Source organism: Scomber scombrus, chromosome 19 (assembly GCF_963691925.1).
Source record: "Scomber scombrus chromosome 19, fScoSco1.1, whole genome shotgun sequence".
Classification (NCBI taxonomy): domain Eukaryota; kingdom Metazoa; phylum Chordata; class Actinopteri; order Scombriformes; family Scombridae; genus Scomber; species Scomber scombrus.
The window spans coordinates 27,378,854-27,399,137 of record NC_084988.1 but is presented as its reverse complement, the minus strand read 5'-3'; the positions used below and the strand labels follow the sequence as shown (position 1 = coordinate 27,399,137).

General features: G+C 39.5%; 1 protein-coding gene across 1 annotated transcript in view; it reads left to right on the top strand.

Moving 5' to 3' along the window:
- gabra2a (gamma-aminobutyric acid type A receptor subunit alpha2a) overlaps positions 1-20,284 on the top strand; it is a 62,876-nt gene that overhangs the window by 41,980 nt on the left and 612 nt on the right. The window contains 2 exon segments of the mRNA XM_062439852.1: positions 214-366; positions 16,054-16,256. Of these exon segments, the coding sequence (XP_062295836.1) occupies positions 214-366; positions 16,054-16,256 (356 nt within the window).

The window sequence follows — 20,284 nt, the reverse complement described above, 5'->3', positions numbered from 1 at the left end:
AATATTCTGTAGATGTCCTCTTCCATGATGAATACATTTTACATCAAAACAAATCCTTACACACATGTAATGTATACATCCTCTAATGAACCCATTGATGCTTGGGGCACATGTGTAACCATGCAAACTGCTGCTGCCAGAGCATCCTCACTGAGCTTAAGGTTCATTTTTCATTTACATGAAGTGTGTTTGTGTGTTTCTGTTTACCCTCAGGTGAATATACAGTCATGACAGCCCACTTCCACCTGAAGAGAAAGATTGGCTACTTTGTAATACAGACATATCTGCCCTGTATCATGACGGTCATCCTCTCCCAGGTCTCATTCTGGCTCAACAGAGAGTCTGTGCCAGCCAGGACAGTCTTTGGTGAGTCTGTTCATTTTTAACAGAGTAATCATGGTGACAAGTTTCACTGTTTGATACAAAATGTCTTCTGCTTCACTGTAAAGTCCATTGTCAGTGTACATACAGTGTACCATTCAAGAGTTTGGACACAGCTTTCCATTCTCTTAAATGAGAAAGTGTCTCCAAACTTTTGACTAGTACTGCATGTTCACTGGAAGCTTCACATTTCCACACTGCACTCATGTAAGCTGCATACTGGACAACGACTGATGTGTTTTGTCTACGAAACAGTAAAATTAGATGTTAGGATGACAAATTAAATGACCTAATGGCACCATGGCAGCGAAATCAACAGCTTTAACAGTTGCAATGGAAAGGATCAAACACTGGCTTAATCAGAGGAATCAAATGGACCTCCCTGAAATGACTTTCTGTAGTTTGGGATGTCTGGCTGCAGGCGCTAAATGAAATGTGATCAGGTTCTAGTGGAAGATTTTAACAAATATATTATAAAAAATATATATATTACCATAAAAACCCACATATGGGAGAGTATTTGTGACAAAGTCAATGCTGTTAGTAAAACCACTAATATTCCACTCCAAAAATATTAACACAAAAATCCGTCCTGTGCGTATTCTGTCATTGTGTCTCCGTCTCCTCTTCACCGCAGTAAAGGCTGATTTATGCTTCTACGTTGGGTCGACGTCAAGCCGATGGCGTACCTACACAGAGCTCTCTGTGACGTGCACCTCCCCAGAAATTTAACTACGCATCGAGGCAATGCAGACCGCAAGGGCTGTGATTGGTTTGCCTGGTAGCAACGTATTTCCGGTATCGTGAAATTAATTCCGGTCACCTGCCTCTGCCACGCAGAGACAGCGATAACCATTCAGGAAAGGAGCACATAACATGACATAATGGAGAGACACAGAACTTCGAAAGGTGCACGACGGCGTCCGGGCACCGGCGTAGTTACGGCGTGGAGGTTACGTAGAATCATAAATCAGCCTTAACAACAGTCATCTGTATATAGTGAGCAGCCTGTTAATACCTGTCCTTCAAAGGTATTATTTATAGACACAGTTAGCGTCAGAAATAATACCTTCAGGTTTGGTAAATCACAATGTGTGTGCTAAATAACATATTTACATTTTCTCCTCATTGTATTTTGCACACTGGGGTTAAAACGTCTCATATTACATTCATTATGGTAAACTACTAATATTACATTTATTATGGTAAACTACTAAATGGACAGTGTGTATTATCTTGCAGAGTTGAAAGACACAAACCTCAGTGCGCTGCGTTAGTAGATCAGCTTGTACATTTTTTACGTGAAAGATTTATAGCCAAAAATGCAGTTTTTTGGCTATAGATTTGGAAAACCTGTCAAATATTTTTCTGATCACTATTGTGATGAAACTGAACAGTAAACAGCAGTAAACCTCTCAACAGCCCAGCCAGGATATCCAAACAGTAACTGCTCCTATCCTCAGCTGAGCTTACCAGACTGTCTGTGCGCAGCTCTGTGCTTCTGTGTGTTCATGCTGACAGGTGAACATTTTATCAGAACACTGCAGGCTGCCCAGCAGATGAGGGTCAGGCTGCAATGAGACCTCACCCTCCTTATCTGCCACAGGACAGTGGACCTGCACCCACACTCTGATTTCCCATTCGGTAAAATATCAGCGACCTGCCTGAGGTTAATATTAGGCACTCTGTCCTCTTATCCCCTGCAGTATATCATTCTATCCTTTTTTTATCCTTGGGCAATCAGGCTCCTGAACAATTAGGCCCCACCCCACAGCACCTTGTAAACCATTGCACAACCAATGCAACTAACAGTATCCAACATCTACCTCAATGTAACATATGCAATATGTACGACATGTGCGACATGTGCACATGTGTTGTGTTTGTGTGTGTGTAAATAGCTGTTAAAGTATTTTATAGTTTTTACGTATAATATTTATTTTGACCTTTTTAGTGCACCAGGGGAAGAGAATCCAGAACCAATCTCATTGTGACACCTGTTGTACAATGACAATAAAAGATATTCTATTCTATTCTATTCTATTTTATTATAATACACTTTAATAAAACAAGTCATTATATACAATCACAAACAGGCCACAGATGTAAGGTTGAGTTAAAGTAATAATACAAATGAAACCACAAACTGTTATTTTGCTTCTCTGTGTATGAAATTAACAAACCAGATAAACATGTTAAACAGTGAACTGAGTGTTGCTGTTTATTTTTAAACTTCCCCCCCTACTTCCAGTCACTTCCAGTTATGCTAAGCTAGGCTAACCACTTCCTGAAACAAGCTCTGAACTTAACACACTGACAGTAGATTGATATTTGTCTTAATATCTCATGCTCAGAAAACTTCCATCCCTGTTATTCCATTATTTTAATCCATAGAAGAAAACAAATCATATCATCCAACGTGATTAAACCTTTAGTTTTACTTCCAGCCATGAATTGAACCCCATACATCTATATGAAGAGGAAACTGTGTTACTCCATTATTACTGAAATATGACTGACACTCATTTAGAACAAATTGGCCTACATGTAACACTACATTCCTGTGTTGATATCTTTTGATCCATTATCAATAAATGAAACTTTCTTTGTATATAACTTTTCATACATCATGATGTAACACAGAGTGCTTTACATAGTCAGAACAAACAAACAGGAAAACATATATAAATAGAAACTCAGGAAACATCATAACTCAAGAATCTGCAATGAGGCAACACCAGAAATGTAAAAATAATAAAAGTAATAAAAGATTAATAAAATATTAAAATATATAAAAGGAAAGAATAAAATAAAGTCACTATAGAATAAAGTGGGTAAAAACGAGTAGAAAAGTACAAGTAGTCAAGTAAAACAAACATAAAAGATGGGTTATGAAGAACAAAACAATACAATAGAATAAACAGAATAGTCAAAGTAGTACATCAGGCTGAAATAGAAAATAAAAGAAAGATTAATAAATAAATAAAATTCAATTGAAAGACAAATTAAAAAGCCAGATTACTGAGTAATGTGTTGTCCCATGATTACCTGGTAACAAAAATCCAACTCTAATAAAGGTTTTACATTTTCTTTTTACATCATTATTTCTCTTTTTTCATGAAATACTACCCCACCTTATTATCACCCAATCCTTATTATGTAATTACAACACTGATTGCATCTAATTGTCATTGAGAGAATATTGTGGTAAACTGAGGACACATATGTTGTCAATAGCCTTTTCTGATACTGCTCTGTCTCTATTGTCTGCTAATGTAGATGAACATATTCTATCCTGTTGTTTTCTTGATGGATGCTATGCTTGTCAAGGCGGTTCTGATATGACTCAACTGACCCAGATGGCAAAGGAAGTGAATAAAAAGCCATCTCCACCTCGCAGTATGATTCCTGAAATGCCACTCAGCAAAGAAATTAATCTCCAACTGCTTCTTATAACATCAAAGAAATTCATGGCTCAAACGGTTTTATTGGAGGAACTTGAACATTTGTATTGCGGCTAATTCGAACAGTCAGGATATGATCCATGGCAGAGAGAGGGAGCTCAATAATGCTGTAAGGTGCGGATATAGGAGGAGTCGAAGTTGCAGGTACAAAATTCGTTACTTTATTTACTATACTTTAACAACTATAAAATCAGGGGAAAGGGTAGGGGGAAAAGTTCTGTGTGGCGAGAGTGGCTTTCTCTCAGTGGCGTCTCCCAGGTGAAGCACATCAGGTCCTAATAAGCTCTGAGCGCAGACGCACTCAGCGTGCGGCCTCTCCGCGGCTCCTCTGCGGCACTGTCCAGGGTACTGAAGGTGACAGGTTAATGTGACACTCAAACCGCAACAAACTCCGGGCCGATGGACGTTTAACACGTTCATCACTCCACTTCCAGATGATAAAGCAGTTGAATAGGTCTTCTTAGAATAATGTTGAAAGGTAAACGAATAGAACATGATCTTACTTTTCCATCACGGCCTTGAAACACTTCCTCCACTCGACCCATCCTCCACATGTGACGTGGCAGCCTTTCATCATGAACAAGAACAAAATCTCCAACCTTGAATAAAGTTGATTTCACACTTCTGGTACAGTGAGCAGAACGCAACTCCATCAGATATTCTGTTTTCCATCTGTTCCAAAACTCACCCACCAGTTTGCGGCGGTAACTCCAGCGCTTCGTCAGCTGTTCTCCATCCACCTTCCTGTTGTCTGTGACCTGGACAGGCTGAGAGGGTAAAGTGGTTATTCTTTGTCCAATCAAAAAATGAGCTGGGGTGAGGGGTGATGGATCCTGAAAATCAGTATGCAAATAGGTAAGCGGCCTTGAATTGATCACTGCTTCCACTTCTGTTAACAAAGTTTGCATCTCCTCATACGTCAGATAGGCCCTCCCAAGGACTTTCCTGATGCAGGTTTTAACGGAGCGGACAAGACGTTCCCACATCCCACCCCACCATGCAGCTCTTTCTACAATGTATTTCCATGTGATTTTCCTTCCAGAAAAAAAGCTTTTCATATCTTCTCCTTTCATCACATTCCACAATTCCTTTAAATCCTGTTCTGCTCGCTTAAAAGTTTTAGCATTGTCAGAATAGATAGTAGAGCAGATTCCTCTTCGTGCAATAAATCTTCGAAAAGACAGCAAAAACGCATCAGTGGATAAGTCAGAGACTAGCTCCAGATGGACTGCTCGCGTAACTGCACATGTGAACAGAGCGACATACGTTTTCTGTCTGTCTGGTTTAACAAGTAAGGGACCGGCAAAATCTACACCCACCACTTCAAATGGCTGAGCCTCTGTAATACGATCACGTGGTAATGGTGCAAAGGGTTGTTGGCCAGCTTTAACCTTACTCTTACGACATATCAAACATTTTTCCAAAATTTTCTTCGTGATCTGTCTGCCTCTCACCAGCCAATACCTTTCTCTGACTTGGGTCAAGGTGTCCTGTAGACCAGAGTGCATGACGTCATCGTGGGACCTTTTTATTAACAACTCGGAAAATGTATCCTCTGACGGCAAAATCCATGGATGTTTTTGGCCATAAGCCCAATTTGCCTTTTGCAGTCGTCCTCCAACTCGCATCAGATTTTCCTCATCCAAAAAGGGTTTCAAGGGGAGAACCTTTGATGTTCTGTCCAATTCCCTCTTTGTTTCCAGTTGTCTCATTTCCTTAGAGAAACATTTCATTTGTGTCAGCCTGATCCAGTATTTTTCTGCTGCCTCAATCTCCTGAGCGCAGAGCTCTCCTCGCTGTTTCTCTGTGTTGCGCAAATTGTGCACAAATCTCCTTGCCCACGCAGTTACTCTAAGCAATTTATTTAAACTGCTGTGCTTTTCCAGTTTTAGAATGGGCTCAGTTACAGAACAAACATCCTCTTCATCTTCTATTATCTGATTTTGAGCGATACACTCACCAGTCAGTAGAGGCGTGTTTGTTTCGTCCGCAGATGTCACGTCGGCTGTGCGTAACCAACTCGGCCCGTTCCACCACAGCGTGTCAACTGCGAGTACCTCTGATTTGAGTCCCCGAGTTCCGTGATCAGCAGGATTTTCTTTTCCCTTGCAGTGTCTCCAGTTTTCTGGCAGCGTAAGACTCTGGATTTCTGCTACTCTGTTAGCCACGAACGGCTTCCATTGTCTTGCTGTGCTTTTAATCCAATGAACGGTAATCATCGAGTCAGTCCAGAAATGACATCTAACATTGTTCAGACTTAAGATGTTACTCAAATAATTACCAAGTCTAGCGCCGATGAGGGCTCCCAGCAGTTCCAGTCGGGGCAGAGTCACTCGTTTCAGTGGAGACACTTTAGTTTTGGCAGAGATTAAACTCACAGTGTTCGTTCCATCCGATTCAGTCGTGCGTAGATACGCAGCGGCACAGTAGGCTCGTTCACTAGCGTCACAAAACACATGAATTTCTTGCATTTCTTGAGAGTTTTTGTTCTGATTTAATTGTTTATCATAACGTCTGTTAATTGACACTTTACTCACATCTTGCAGTTCCTCACACCATTCCTTCCAGCATGTGGCCAAATCCGTCGGCAGCTCTTCATCCCAATCCAAGCCTCTTTCCCACATTTCTTGAAACATGATTTTTGCTCTAATAATAAATGGAGACAAGAAGCCAATGGGATCGAATATTCTTGATGCTGTTTGGAGTACTGCTCTTTTTGTGAGTTTTTTATCCTTGACATAATTCATCACCTCCGCCATTTCAAAGACGAATTCATCCGTTTCACTTTTCCAGACAAGGCCCAGGACCTTTAATGGAGTGGAATCCTTCCCTTGTTCCTGTTGTTCCTGTGACCATTTTTGTTGAAGTTCAGGACTGTTTGTTTTCCACTTACAAAGATCCATCCCCGCACTTGCCATGATTTCTCTGGCCTTTACACACAGCTCTTCCGCTGCGTCACTGCTGTCGGCTCCACTTATGAAATCATCCACATAAAGACATTCTTTTATTGTCCGTGCCACTTCAGGATTTTCTTCTTCATGTTGTTTTAGATGGTGTCGTACAGTAGCTGCCAACAGAAAAGGACTCGATGACACTCCAAACGGGACTCTGGTCATCCTGAGTGTTTTCACCTTTATCTCCCTTTGCGACATCAGCTTGTCATCTGTCCAGAGAAATCGCAGTGCATCTCTGTCTCTTTTGTCGAGGGAGATTTGCAGAAAGGCTGACTTAATATCTGCCATTACAGCTACTGGATATTGTCTGAATTTGATCAGAATGTTCAAAAGGTCAGGATTTAAATTTGGACCTATAAGCAGACATTCGTTTAATGAGCAGCTAAATTTCTCATGAGAGGAGGCATCGAATACAACTCTTAATTTTGTCGTAGCTCTGTCTTCTTTTATGACTGGATGATGTGGTAAATAGTACACTGGGTCATTTGTCACATTATCATTGACTATTTCCACTATATCTTCTTTTAAATAGTTTTGAATAACAGCGTCATATCTTTCAAAAAGAGTTGGATTAATTTTAAGCCTTCTCATTAGATTATCAAATCTGCTTTTAGCTGTAACATAATTTGAGGACATAGTTACATGCTCATTTTTCCAGGGCAGTCGGACTTCATATCTGCCGTCAACAAACTTCACAGTTTCTTCAAATCTTTTCAGAACTGTTTCATCTGTCTCGGAATGTAACTCTTCCTTACCTATTCCGAGTGACTCCAGTTCCCAAAAACTGCGCAACTGGTTGGAGAGCGCTTGGTCTTGCTCCACACAGACATGCAGCAGTTCAACGTCAACAGCTTCGGTGACAATATTCAGTGTGGTGACTTCTCCTTGCACAAGCCATCCAAACACACTCTCCAGCGCAACAAGTCCGTCTTCCAGCTTTTCCATTTTGCCAGTGACAATTCTCCAGTACTGGTCTCCTCCAATTAGGACTCCCAGTTCTTCTGATTCCATTCCTCTCACGGGAACATCCGCCATAGGCATTCCTTTTGACTCCAAATCATTTCTTATCGTTTCATTTGCCATTTTAATAATTGAAGAGCTCACCTTGGGCGTCTCCAGGAGCTGAACTTCGATATTCTGATTATTTCTGATGTTCCTTAAACGCACCTTCACCTTCTTGCACATCAGTCTTTGAGGTGTTTTGGAGCCAAATACAAAAACATTCAGTGTTTCTTTACCTATTACTGGCAGGTTAAGTGCTCTGGATATGTCTTCTCGAATAAAACTACGTGAGCTACCTCCATCCAAAAGACATCTAGCCACCTGACTTTGAGTGGGTGCGTCTATCCAAACGGTAGCTGTTTGGAGTAAAACTGTACTACTCATGGAACTACTGGGAGCTGCACTTGCTATCACTGCATCTGTTGTAAGATTTCGGACAAGTTGCTGTGTGTTTTCTTGTCTCTCTTCTGTGTGTTTTTCCTGTTGATTGGATAATTGAGGGCAGACTACTTTGTGGTGTCTTCGTCCACATTCTTCACAGGTAATTCCCTGCGTCTTACAATTACGCGCTATATGTCTGCTACCTAAACACACAAAACACTTTCCTTCTTTTCTCAATTTTTCTCTCCTCAGTTCAAGAGTCAGTTCTGTACAGTTCTTAGATCTATGATTGTTTCCTCCACAGAATACGCACCTTGGCTCATCTCTGAAACTGACAGCGTGGAACGAGGCTGTAGAGGCTGTGTAAGATCTCCTTTTTTCCGGTATTCTCTTCTCCGCATAGGGCCTTTCCCATTGTTTCTCTTTATCTGGTTGTTGCACATTCTGGGTGAGATTAGCTGTTCTTTCACGACTTTCAACCTCTTTTTGGAAGAAGGTCATCAGGCTTTGGACACTGAACGTGTTGTCATTATTTGCATCATCTCTTTCACTACCGTTTTGACGGGTGAACTGCAAAGCCATTTCTTCTGGTATCATCTTCATGAGAATAGGGCAGAGCAAGTTGCCATAACTGTCAGAGACTACTCCCATTGAGCCTAAACTGCGCACTTGTATCTCGATGTCATCATATAGCCTGCGTAAAGCTGCGACATCCCAGGCCTTTTTTACTGGTGCCAGATTTAATAGCTTATTCATATGCGCATTTATGATGAGATCTTTACGCCCAAATCGGCTGATAAGCATTTTCTTTGCATTGTCATAATTTTCGTCTGATAAAGAAAGTCCCATAACTACATTAGCTGCTGTGCCATATAAAAACGATTTCAAATAGGTAAATTTATCAGACTTGGTTAGACTTGCATTATTGTCAACTGCTGTCTCAAACTGGCTCCAAAAACTCTGCCACTTACTGACATCTCCGGAAAACTTCTCCATGACCAATTTTGGCAACTTGACTGCTGGAAATCTTCTCACCTCATTGTTTGAATATTGGGAAGCCACTGAAGCTGCGCTCTGATTGTCGTCCGTATTTCTCAGGATGCGTTTTATCCTGGTCTTTCTTGATATGATTCGATCCATGTATTCAAAGGTTGAATTAACCTCATCTTCCAAATCATCCACTGCTGTCTCCGCTTCTATGTCATGGTCACTATCCAACAAAGCCCTTTCTCTCGCCGTCAGATGTTCCAAGTATTCATCCAGCAAATCTATGCTGGGATCTTCTTTTCCAACCTCCCGATCAATCTTGTCCAAGAGTCGTGTCGTAGCGGCCCGTACTGCTCCCCTTAGTTTCTTTTGTCTTTGCAGGTTCGACATTGTTGCTTTGTCCTATTGTCCGCGTCTTCAGCTGTCATGCGTTCTTTTTGTTTCTTCTCTCGGGGTTTCGGCACCAAAATGTAAGGTGCGGATATAGGAGGAGTCGAAGTTGCAGGTACAAAATTCGTTACTTTATTTACTATACTTTAACAACTATAAAATCAGGGGAAAGGGTAGGGGGAAAAGTTCTGTGTGGCGAGAGTGGCTTTCTCTCAGTGGCGTCTCCCAGGTGAAGCACATCAGGTCCTAATAAGCTCTGAGCGCAGACGCACTCAGCGTGCGGCCTCTCCGCGGCTCCTCTGCGGCACTGTCCAGGGTACTGAAGGTGACAGGTTAATGTGACACTCAAACCGCAACAAATGCAAACATAATAGAAAGCAGTTCATTACATCATTTCTGCAATGAATATGTCTTCATGAAACTGCTAATGTTCACTTTTTGTTGAGGCTGTGAGGTAGGAGTTTCATTTTCATCAAAGCATCAGGAATAAAGAGACTAGAGGGCTGTCAGAAATATTCCCAATTTGGATAAGGAAAGAGGCACCTTCACCAGCATGAAACACTTCCTGGCCCTGATTAGATTGCTGCATTACTACTTTAATCCTTCACATTTTCAGAGTCCTCCCAATTACTACTCTTTTGAATTCCTAAACAGCACAATAAAGCCTTGATCTTATCATTATTTAAAGGCACAAAAAAAAGATCCAGAGGATGGAAACTGGACCCAATGTGTTGGTTTTATTTCATTAAAGTCATAATGCTCCTGGCAACATGAATGTACTCCACACATTCCATGTCAGTGTATACATGAGATGATATCTTGTTTGCACACTTGTGACCGTGGAGTGATACAGCTACAGGTTTATCAGACACATAGGGGACCATGAATATCTCCAGCAACATCTCAGCAACATGGACAAGAGTGCTGGACAAAGTCAAATTCAAGGTAAAGCTGAAGGTAATCTTCTGGTTACACTTCAAAAACTAATCAGGTCATTTATAGGGTAGGGTCACTTTATTGATCCCCCTAGAAATTGACACAGTATTCTTGAAAAGTGATAAAAAATTCAATTAAAAACGATCTACAATAAAACAATTTCCAAATACTATATATAATAAACAATAAATATACAATACATTAGTGGGAGTGGGAGGTACTGGGAGGTGTGCTGTTGTACAGTCTGATGGCTGATGGTATGAGAGAGACCCCCAAGTGCTTTGAGGCACGTGGTCTATTTGAGTCCTCATAAACCTTTTTGGTTATTCTTAATTCTGTGAGTCCATCATTTCCAATAAATGATTAATTTCCAAGATGTTTCTAAGCGTTCTATTGGTATATAAAACAAAATCTAAAATATGTATAAAGGTTTAACTTTTTGGTTTAGTTCAGGTTGTGTTTTAAGTGTGTTTCAAGTTGAATTACCGACCAACCAACACTGATCAGAAAACATATAAGAATATGAATAGTTTTTGAAGGCAAATACAAGCAATATATTTTCTTGCTGAGTTTGGAGGACATGATGGTTTTCTATACAAAGAACAGTAGAGAGACTCAATGGTCTGAATTGCAGTACTTTTACACTGCATTCCATTGCTGGTCAGCTTAGGGCCTTTCTGCTCACATTGTTCTGTAGAGCCTCCATAAGGACTCAGATGTGGTTTAAATTCAAATGTGGTTGATAGGAGGTTGGTGTGGTGACAGAAGTACATGGCCTCTGTATCTGTTCATTAAAAGGTGCTATATTAATAAGTTATTATTATTATTATTATTATTATTATTATTATTATTATTATTATTATTATTAATTCCATGTTAAATATATTAATGATTAGTAAAATCAAAATTAAAAGGTTGACAGTGATTTTTTTTACTCATGACACATGTTGAAATATGGAAGTGGAAGATGTGTGTTCAGGCATGTATGTGTGTTCATGCTTCTCTGGCAGCCACAGCTCCTCTATCAGTCGGTGAATGAGAGAAAATGTCTTCCATTAAAAGTTCCATTAAAGTCAGTGACAGCATGTGTCAGTTTCACTTCAAATACAGAATTTCTTATGATATATTCTTTTTTCTGTTATCCATAAATTATACCACTTGATGACAGTGCACAAGGAAGTTTTTTTTCCACCTTACCCTACCTTACCTTACCTTACCTTACCATACCTTACCCTACTTTACCTTACCTTACCCTACTTTACCTTACCCTACTTTACCTTACCTTACCCTACTTTACCTTACCTTACCCTACTTTACCTTACTTTACCTTACCTTACCCTATCTTACCCCACTTTACCTTATCTTACCCTACTTTACCTTACTTGACCTTACCTTACTCTACCTTACCCTACTTTACCTTACCTTACCCTACTTTACCTTACCCTATTTTACCTTACCCTACCTTACCTTACCCTACTTTACCTTACCTTACCTTACCATACCTTACCCTACTTTACCTTACCTTACCCTACTTTACCTTACCCTACTTTACCCTACTTTACCTTACCTTACCCTACCTTACCCTACTTTACCTTATCTTACCCTACTTTACCTTACTTGACCTTACCTTACTCTACCTTACCCTACTTTACCTTACCTTACCCTACTTTACCGTACCCTATTTTACCTTACCCTACCTTACCTTACCCTACTTTACCTTACCTTACCTTACTTTACCTAACCTTACCCTACCTTACCCTACTTTTCCTTACCTTATCCTACTTTACCTTACTTTACCTTACCTTACCCTACTTTACCTTACCTTACCCTACTTTACCTTACTTTACCTTACCTTACCCTACTTTACCTTATCTTACCCTACTTTACCTTACTTTACCTTACCTTACTCTACCTTACCCTACTTTACCTTACTTTACCCTACTTTACCTTACCTTACCCTACCTTACCTTACCTTACCCTACTTTACCTTACCTTACCCTACTTTACCTTACCTTACCTCACCTTACCCTACTTTACCTTACCTTACCCTACTTTACCTTACCTTACCCTACCTTACCTTACCTTACTTTACCTTACCTTACCCTACTTTACCTTACCTTACCTTACCTTACGTTACCTTACTTACCCTACCCTACCCTACCCTACTTTACCTTACCTTACCCTACTTTACCTTACCTTACCTTACATTACCTTACCTTACCCTACCCTACTTTACCTTACCTTACCTTACCCTACTTTACCTTACCTTACCTTACCCTACCTTACCTTACCTTACCCTACTTTACCTTACCTTACCGTACCCTACTTTACCTTACCTTACCCTACCTCACCTTACCCTACTTTACCTTACCTTACCTTACCCTACCTTACCTTACCTTACTTTACCTTACCTTACCTTACCCTACTTTACCTTACCTTACCTTACGTTACCTTACTTACCCTACCCTACCCTACTTTACCTTACCTTACCTTACCCTACTTTACCTTACCTTACCTTACATTACCTTACCTTACCCTACCCTACTTTACCTTACCTTACCTTACCTTACCTTACCCTACTTTACCTTACCTTACCTTACCCTACCTTACCTTACCTTACCCTACCTTACCTTACCGTACCCTACTTTACCTTACCTTACCTTACCCTACTTTACCTTACCTTACTTTACCTTACCTTACCTTACCTTACCTTACCTTACCTTACCCTACCTTACCTTACCGTACCCTACTTTACCTTACCTTACCTTACCTTACCTTACCTTACCTTACCTTACCTTACCGTACCCTACTTTACCTTACCTTACCTTACCTTACCTTACCTTACCTTACCTTACCTTACCTTACCCTACTTTACCTTACCTTACCTTACCTTACCTTACCTTACCTTACCTTACCTTACCTTACCTTACCTAAAAGAGGTGTGTTCAGGCATGTATGTGTGTTCATGCTTCTCTGGCAGCCACAGCTCCTCTATCAGTCGGGGAATGAGAGAGAAAATGTCTTCCATTAAAAGTTCCATTAAAGTCAGTGACAGCATGTGTCAGTTTCACTTCAAATACAGAATACTGTGAAAGTCATCAGCAGTCCACATTTCTTATGATATATTCTTTTTTCTGTTATCCATAAATTATACCACTTGATGACAGTGCACAAGGAAGTTTTTTTTCCACCTTACCCTACCTTACCCTACTTTACCTTACCTTACCTTACCTTACCCTACTTTACCTTACTTTACCTTACCTAACCCTACTTTACCTTACTTTACCTTACCTTACCCTACTTTACCTTACTTTACCTTACCTTACTCTACTTTACCTTACCTTACCCTACCTTACCTTACCCTACTTTATCTTACCTTACCCTACTTTACCTTACCTTACCCTACTTTACCTTACCTTACCCTACTTTACCTTACCGTACCCTACTTTACCTTACCTTACCCTACTTTACCTTACCATACACTACCTTACCCTACTTTACCGTACCTTACTTTACCTTACCTTACCCTACTTTACCTTACCTTACCCTACTTTACCTTACTTTACCTTACCTTACCCTACTTTACCTTACTTTACCTTACCTTACCCTACCTTACCTTACCCTACTTTATCTTACCTTACCCTACTTTACCTTACCTTACCCTACTTTACCTTACCGTACCCTACTTTACCTTACCTTACCCTACTTTACCTTACCATACACTACTTTACCTTACCTTACCTTACCCTACTTTACCTTACCTTACCTTACCCTACTTTACTTTACCTTACCTTACCCTACTTTACCTTACCTTACCCTACTTTACCTTACCTTACCTTACCCTACTTTACCTTACCTTACCTTACCCTACTTTACCTTACCTTACCTTACCTTACCCTACCCTACTTTACCTTACCTTACCTTACCCTACTTTACTTTACCTTACCTTACCCTACTTTACCTTACCTTACCTTACCCTACCCTAATTTACCTTACCTTACCTTACCTTACTCTACTTTACCTTACCTTACCTTACCTTACCCTACTTCACCTTACCTTACCTTACCTTACCCTACTTTACTTTACCTTACCTTACATTACCTTACCTTACCTTACCCTACTTTACCTTACTTTACCTTACCTTACCCTACTTTACCTTACTTTACCTTACCTTACCCTACTTTACCTTACCTTACCCTACCTTACCTTACCCTACTTTATCTTACCTTACCCTACTTTACCTTACCTTACCTTACCCTACTTTACCTTACCTTACCCTACTTTACCTTACCGTACCCTACTTTACCTTACCTTACCCTATTTTACCTTACCATACACTACTTTACCTTACCTTACCTTACCCTACTTCACCTTACCTTACCTTACCTTACCTTAACTTACCTTACCTTACCCTACTTTACTTTACCTTACCTTACCCTACTTTACCTTACCTTACTTTACCTTACCTTACCCTACTTTACCTTACCTTACCCTACTTTACCTTACCTTACCCTACTTTACCTTACCTTACCTTACCTTACTCTACTTTACCTTACCTTACCTTACCCTACTTCACCTTACCTTACCTTACCTTAACTTACCTTACCTTACCTTACTTTACCTTACCTCACCTTACCCTACTTTACTTTACCTTACCTTACCTTACCCTACTTTACCGTACCTTACCTTACCTTACCCTACCCTACTTTACCTTACCTTACCTTACTCTACTTTACCTTACCTTACCTTACCCTACTTCACCTTACCTTACCTTACCTTACCTTACCCTACTTTACCTTACCTTACCTTACCTTACCTTACCTTACCTTACCTTACTTTACCTTACCTTACCTTACCTTACCTTACCTTACCTTACCTTACCTTACCTTACCTTACCTTACCTTACCTTACCTGCAAGGAAAAGTAATCTATCTATTGACCTACAGTATGTCAGATGATGGTAGGAAATAACAGAGAGATCCAAACATGCTATAAACAGCTTCCAAGCTTCCTCTTCCCAGCTGCCATAACCATCACTAACAAGAGATTTCAAGGTTGATTACACACAATTAAAGGGAAAATATGGAGTATGCTTTATTCAAACTAAAACGACCAAATTAAAGCAGAAATATGAACTTCTTACCCAAGATCTACTGTAACTCAAATATACAGGAAAAAAGTGACAAAAGTGCTACGTGCAGTTTCTGAATCCTGACTGACAGAAAAAAGTACTGCAGGTAGAAAAGATACTTCAAATTGAAATCCATTAGTTTTAATTCATGCTGAGTGTCCCAAAAGAAATTCATGTCCATGTACATGAATCTATAAGTTTATTTCATGACTATTTCACACACTGCCATGAGATTCTGTTGAAGGATCCCAGAACACATTTCAACACACACATTTCATTAAGGCTTCTAAACATTCTTTTGGAAGTCAGAATGACACATTTAGAGGCAGTTACTAACATGTGCCTGTAACATTTGTTTTTAAGTGAATGTATTCTCTTTTACTGACCATCATATATTTTTTGACATGCTTTTTCCCTCTCTTTCTAGGTGTGACTACAGTACTCACGATGACCACTCTGAGTATTAGCGCCCGTAATTCACTACCAAAGGTGGCCTACGCTACAGCTATGGACTGGTTCATCGCTGTCTGCTACGCCTTTGTCTTCTCTGCACTCATTGAATTTGCCACCGTCAACTACTTCACCAAGCGAGGCTGGGCCTGGGATGGAAAGAGTGTTGTCAATGAGAAGGTAGAGCTGTCACTAACAAGAGAATTGCTCAACAGGATGCATCTTAACAGAGCTTGTGTCTTAAATGAAATGAAATTCGAGCCCATGGAATTAGGGGTTCTAGTGGAAGAGGTTAACAAACATATTGAGTAACAACTAAAAAATATTACCAGAAAAAATGCTATATGGGAGAGTATTTGTGACAAAGTCAAAGCTGTTAGTAAAACCAAAAAATATTAACACAGGTGGAAAAAACCCATTGTCTGTGTATTCTGTCATTGTGTCTCCGTCTCCTCCTCTCCACAGTAACAGCTGGTTAATACCTGTCCTTCAAACATATTATTTATAGACACAGTTACCATCAGCAAAATGACCTCCAGGTTTGGTAACTACTACTAAATGAACAGCGTGTATTATCTTACACAGTTGAAAGAAGCAAGCCTCAGTGAGCAGCGTTAGTAGATCAGCTTGCACTGCGGGTGATGTCAAACCTTTAATAAATCAGACCCTAAGTGACTGGAGGTGAAGCCACGTCAGAGGTTCTCTTTGTGAAGTTTAACCAACCAAACCAATTTAAGTAAAGTAGTAATGAAGTAAATTTAGTAATGATAGACAATCCCTCTCATCCTCTCTGCTGAGCTGAGGCAGCTCAGGAGCACGTTCAGCCACCAGACTGTACAGCACCACAGCTCCCAGTACCTCCCAGTACCTCCCAGTACCTCCCAGTACCTCCCACTCCTACTAATAAGACTGAGGCTGTCCTTACTGTTTAATCCCAGGAACATTGCACACTTGCATATTGTATAAAGAATTTATGTATATTGTAGATTTATACAATTGCAGATTATTTTACACAGAGATTGTTTATTGTATATAGTATTATATTTCATTTGTATTTATTTTGTATCACTTCACTACTACGATGCTATATAATTACAGATCATTTTAGAGATTCTACCTTACCTTACCTTATTTACTGTATGCTAAACTTGATTCAAAAGTGAGAGCATGTCTGTCACCATGTTGATAGCCAAAGGTTAAGTTGTTTACTAAAACAGAATTCATCATAGGCTGTTTTGGAAGAGCCTTTGTCAGTCGTAGCCTCGATTTTAGTAGATATTAAAAGCTGCAGGTGCACCGTTGCATTATTAAATAAACACTGGTAAGTTGTCTTTGAATCCATCACATTTAGGGAGCAGGTTGTGTAACAACTGCACATCAGGGCTGAGATATTTATTAGTTTTGTTTAATTGGCAAATAAATAATATAGCAGAGCACAGAGTGCACATACAAACAGGCTGCTGCCTTCTTGACTGTCAGATTAGATATATTATCCATGTGGGGATTAATGAGTCTAAATATAACTCACTGTTAAATCTGATTGATTTGATGGTTTTATTGCAATTTATTAACGATGCATCCTGAGATCCTTTTACATATATAGGTGACAGTCATTTCGGTGCAGGCTCAAAATGAAAAGGAGAGGCAAGAGTGGGGATAGCTGCAGCTTTTTCAGCAAGAATGTTGATTTTAGTTTTTGTTGCACAGCAGAACAACTGTCACCTTTTACCTGTCTTGAAACCTGAGGTGGAACATGACCTGACTTCACTAAACAGTTATTTATTGGATTAATTTACATTGCAGTTGGTCCATTCATCGTTAAGCGTTGTATAAATTCCACCACCAGGTGGTGCTGTAGAGTCAGTAAGAAATTAGTTGCGAAAGCGTCGTGAAAACAAGAAAACTGTTCAGTGTTATACATAGCATGAGAGGAGCCACTAGTTTTTTTCATAGACACAAATACGTATATATGTCTATGGTTTATTTCATAGACATATATACGTATATATGTTTATGGATTATTTCATTGACATATATACGTATATGTTTATGGATTATTTAATCAACATATATACGTATATATGTTTATGGATTATTTAATCAACATATATACGTATATATGTTTATGGATTATTTAGCAACTGAGGAAACCTACTGGTGGACTATGTATATTGGCACGGTAAAGTAGTTTGTCATAGTGGAGTTGCCGTATGTAGCTGGTTGTCCACCGAAAGTCAACACAAAAGTCAACAAAAAAATAGTCTTTGTCAGAGCCAAAGGCAGAAGGATCAGCCAATCATCGTGCAGGTCCAACCCACTGTCTCTGATTGGCAGATAGAGTCATTCTGCTGAAAAACGCCATTATGAAATATAAAGGGCATTCAGAAAAACACCATTCTGAAAGTATGCCATTTTGAAATAAACTATTATGAATAATATCTTATTTCATAATGTTACAACCCCCGAAAAGCCTCCTTACAAAAAGACATCCAACATAATCAAAGGAGACAATAGTTGCAGAAATAATCTTCAAAAATGTTCCAACAGCATGTAACACAGACTATGATCTGGACTCTTCCCTCTAATTGAATCAACATGAAACCTAACAGAAATAAAGCTGGGAAAAAAGAACTAACAAAGACAAAACACTAAAGCATGTCAGTTATAAAACACCAACTGCTGCTACAAAGACCAGAAAGCAGGAGGGAGAATGAGGTAAGGTTCCTGTCCCTTCTTTACTGAGATTCCCTCAATCAGACCAGACCAGGTACACCTGAGAGAGAACACAAGACATCATGATTCTAATATTATGCACATTGTAAACAGTAGGGGAGGAGTGGAAAAGATAGTAAGACAGATGGTGAATCCCAGTGTTACTTGAACTGCCATTACTACAGGGGCAAGAGACCGTAAGTGTTGACTTCCATGGACGTGAGGGGAAATGATGTATCCAGCTTGCAGCATCCTTCTGTGTTGCACATCAACTTGTCTGCATATCTTCATATCAGACAGCTACGTGATGTAGCTAAGATGCATGGAGTGAAGGAAGAGGCTGGGTGCCTCTGTGAGGAGTCTGTGTGTTCTCACTATGTCCACACATGCTGGTTTGGTGAAATTGAAAAATCTAAATTGTGAAGGAATACATGTGTGACTGTGTTTACCATCTCTGTGTTACTCCTGTTGGACACCCTGCTACAGTATGATGCAGTGTACTGTTCAGCAGCTGTGTTTGAGCAGTTTAGAGATGACTGTGAGACAGGTGGTGGTTTAGAAGTGATAATGAAGCTAATGATACAATAGCATCACTTTGCATAGTAATCAACAATGACTGACTTTCATTGGAGGCTAAAACGACACAGATGGACACAGAAGTGTTTGTGTTTCAATTGAACTGTTGTAACACTGGGTGTAGGTTAGCATCACCTTCATTCAGTCTATTTGGGGTTGTGGGTATGAAACAGCACAGGGACAACCTCTTCAGAGCAAATTGTGTACTTTTAATCTCCACTAACCCATATTAAACAGTATATTCTTCACAAAATAAATCTCTCTTCCAGTGTCACGTTAAACACAAATTTCACCACTAACAGTTCAGATAGTGTTCTTGTAACTACTGAGTTTGAAAATACCCATTTATGAAACTGAATGAAGAAATGAGTTAATACTGCAAGTTACTGCAGTACAATGTACATCACTACAGACCATCAGGTGTGATGAGAAGTTAACAAGGCTGATCCAAGTAATGTAACTATACATTCTAGTGTGAATATGTTCAGATATTAATCTCAACTTCAACAGCTTAATATTACAGACATCTGATATTCAAAGTTTTTATATATTCTCATATCTTCTTTTTTTTTTTAAAAGGCACTTTTTTATTGTATTATTTGTATTGAAAAATTCCAACTTACATTCCACATATGCATTCAGAAAACATCTCCATAACTCGTAATTCAAATAAGGTAGTAAAGAAATATAGTACACTAACATTAAAACAAAATAAGACAACAAAACAAAAACAGAGAATTAAAAATAGAGGGAAAAAAGCAACATAAAGTGACAATAAGAACAATAACAGGCTGACCAGGATCCCCCATCACTCACAGGTCTACCCCCCTTTCAGCACATATCTAATCCTTTCTAAATGAAATGTGTTAGTTAAATCCTCTGACCATATCTTACAGGTAGGGACAGTTGCGCTCTTCCAT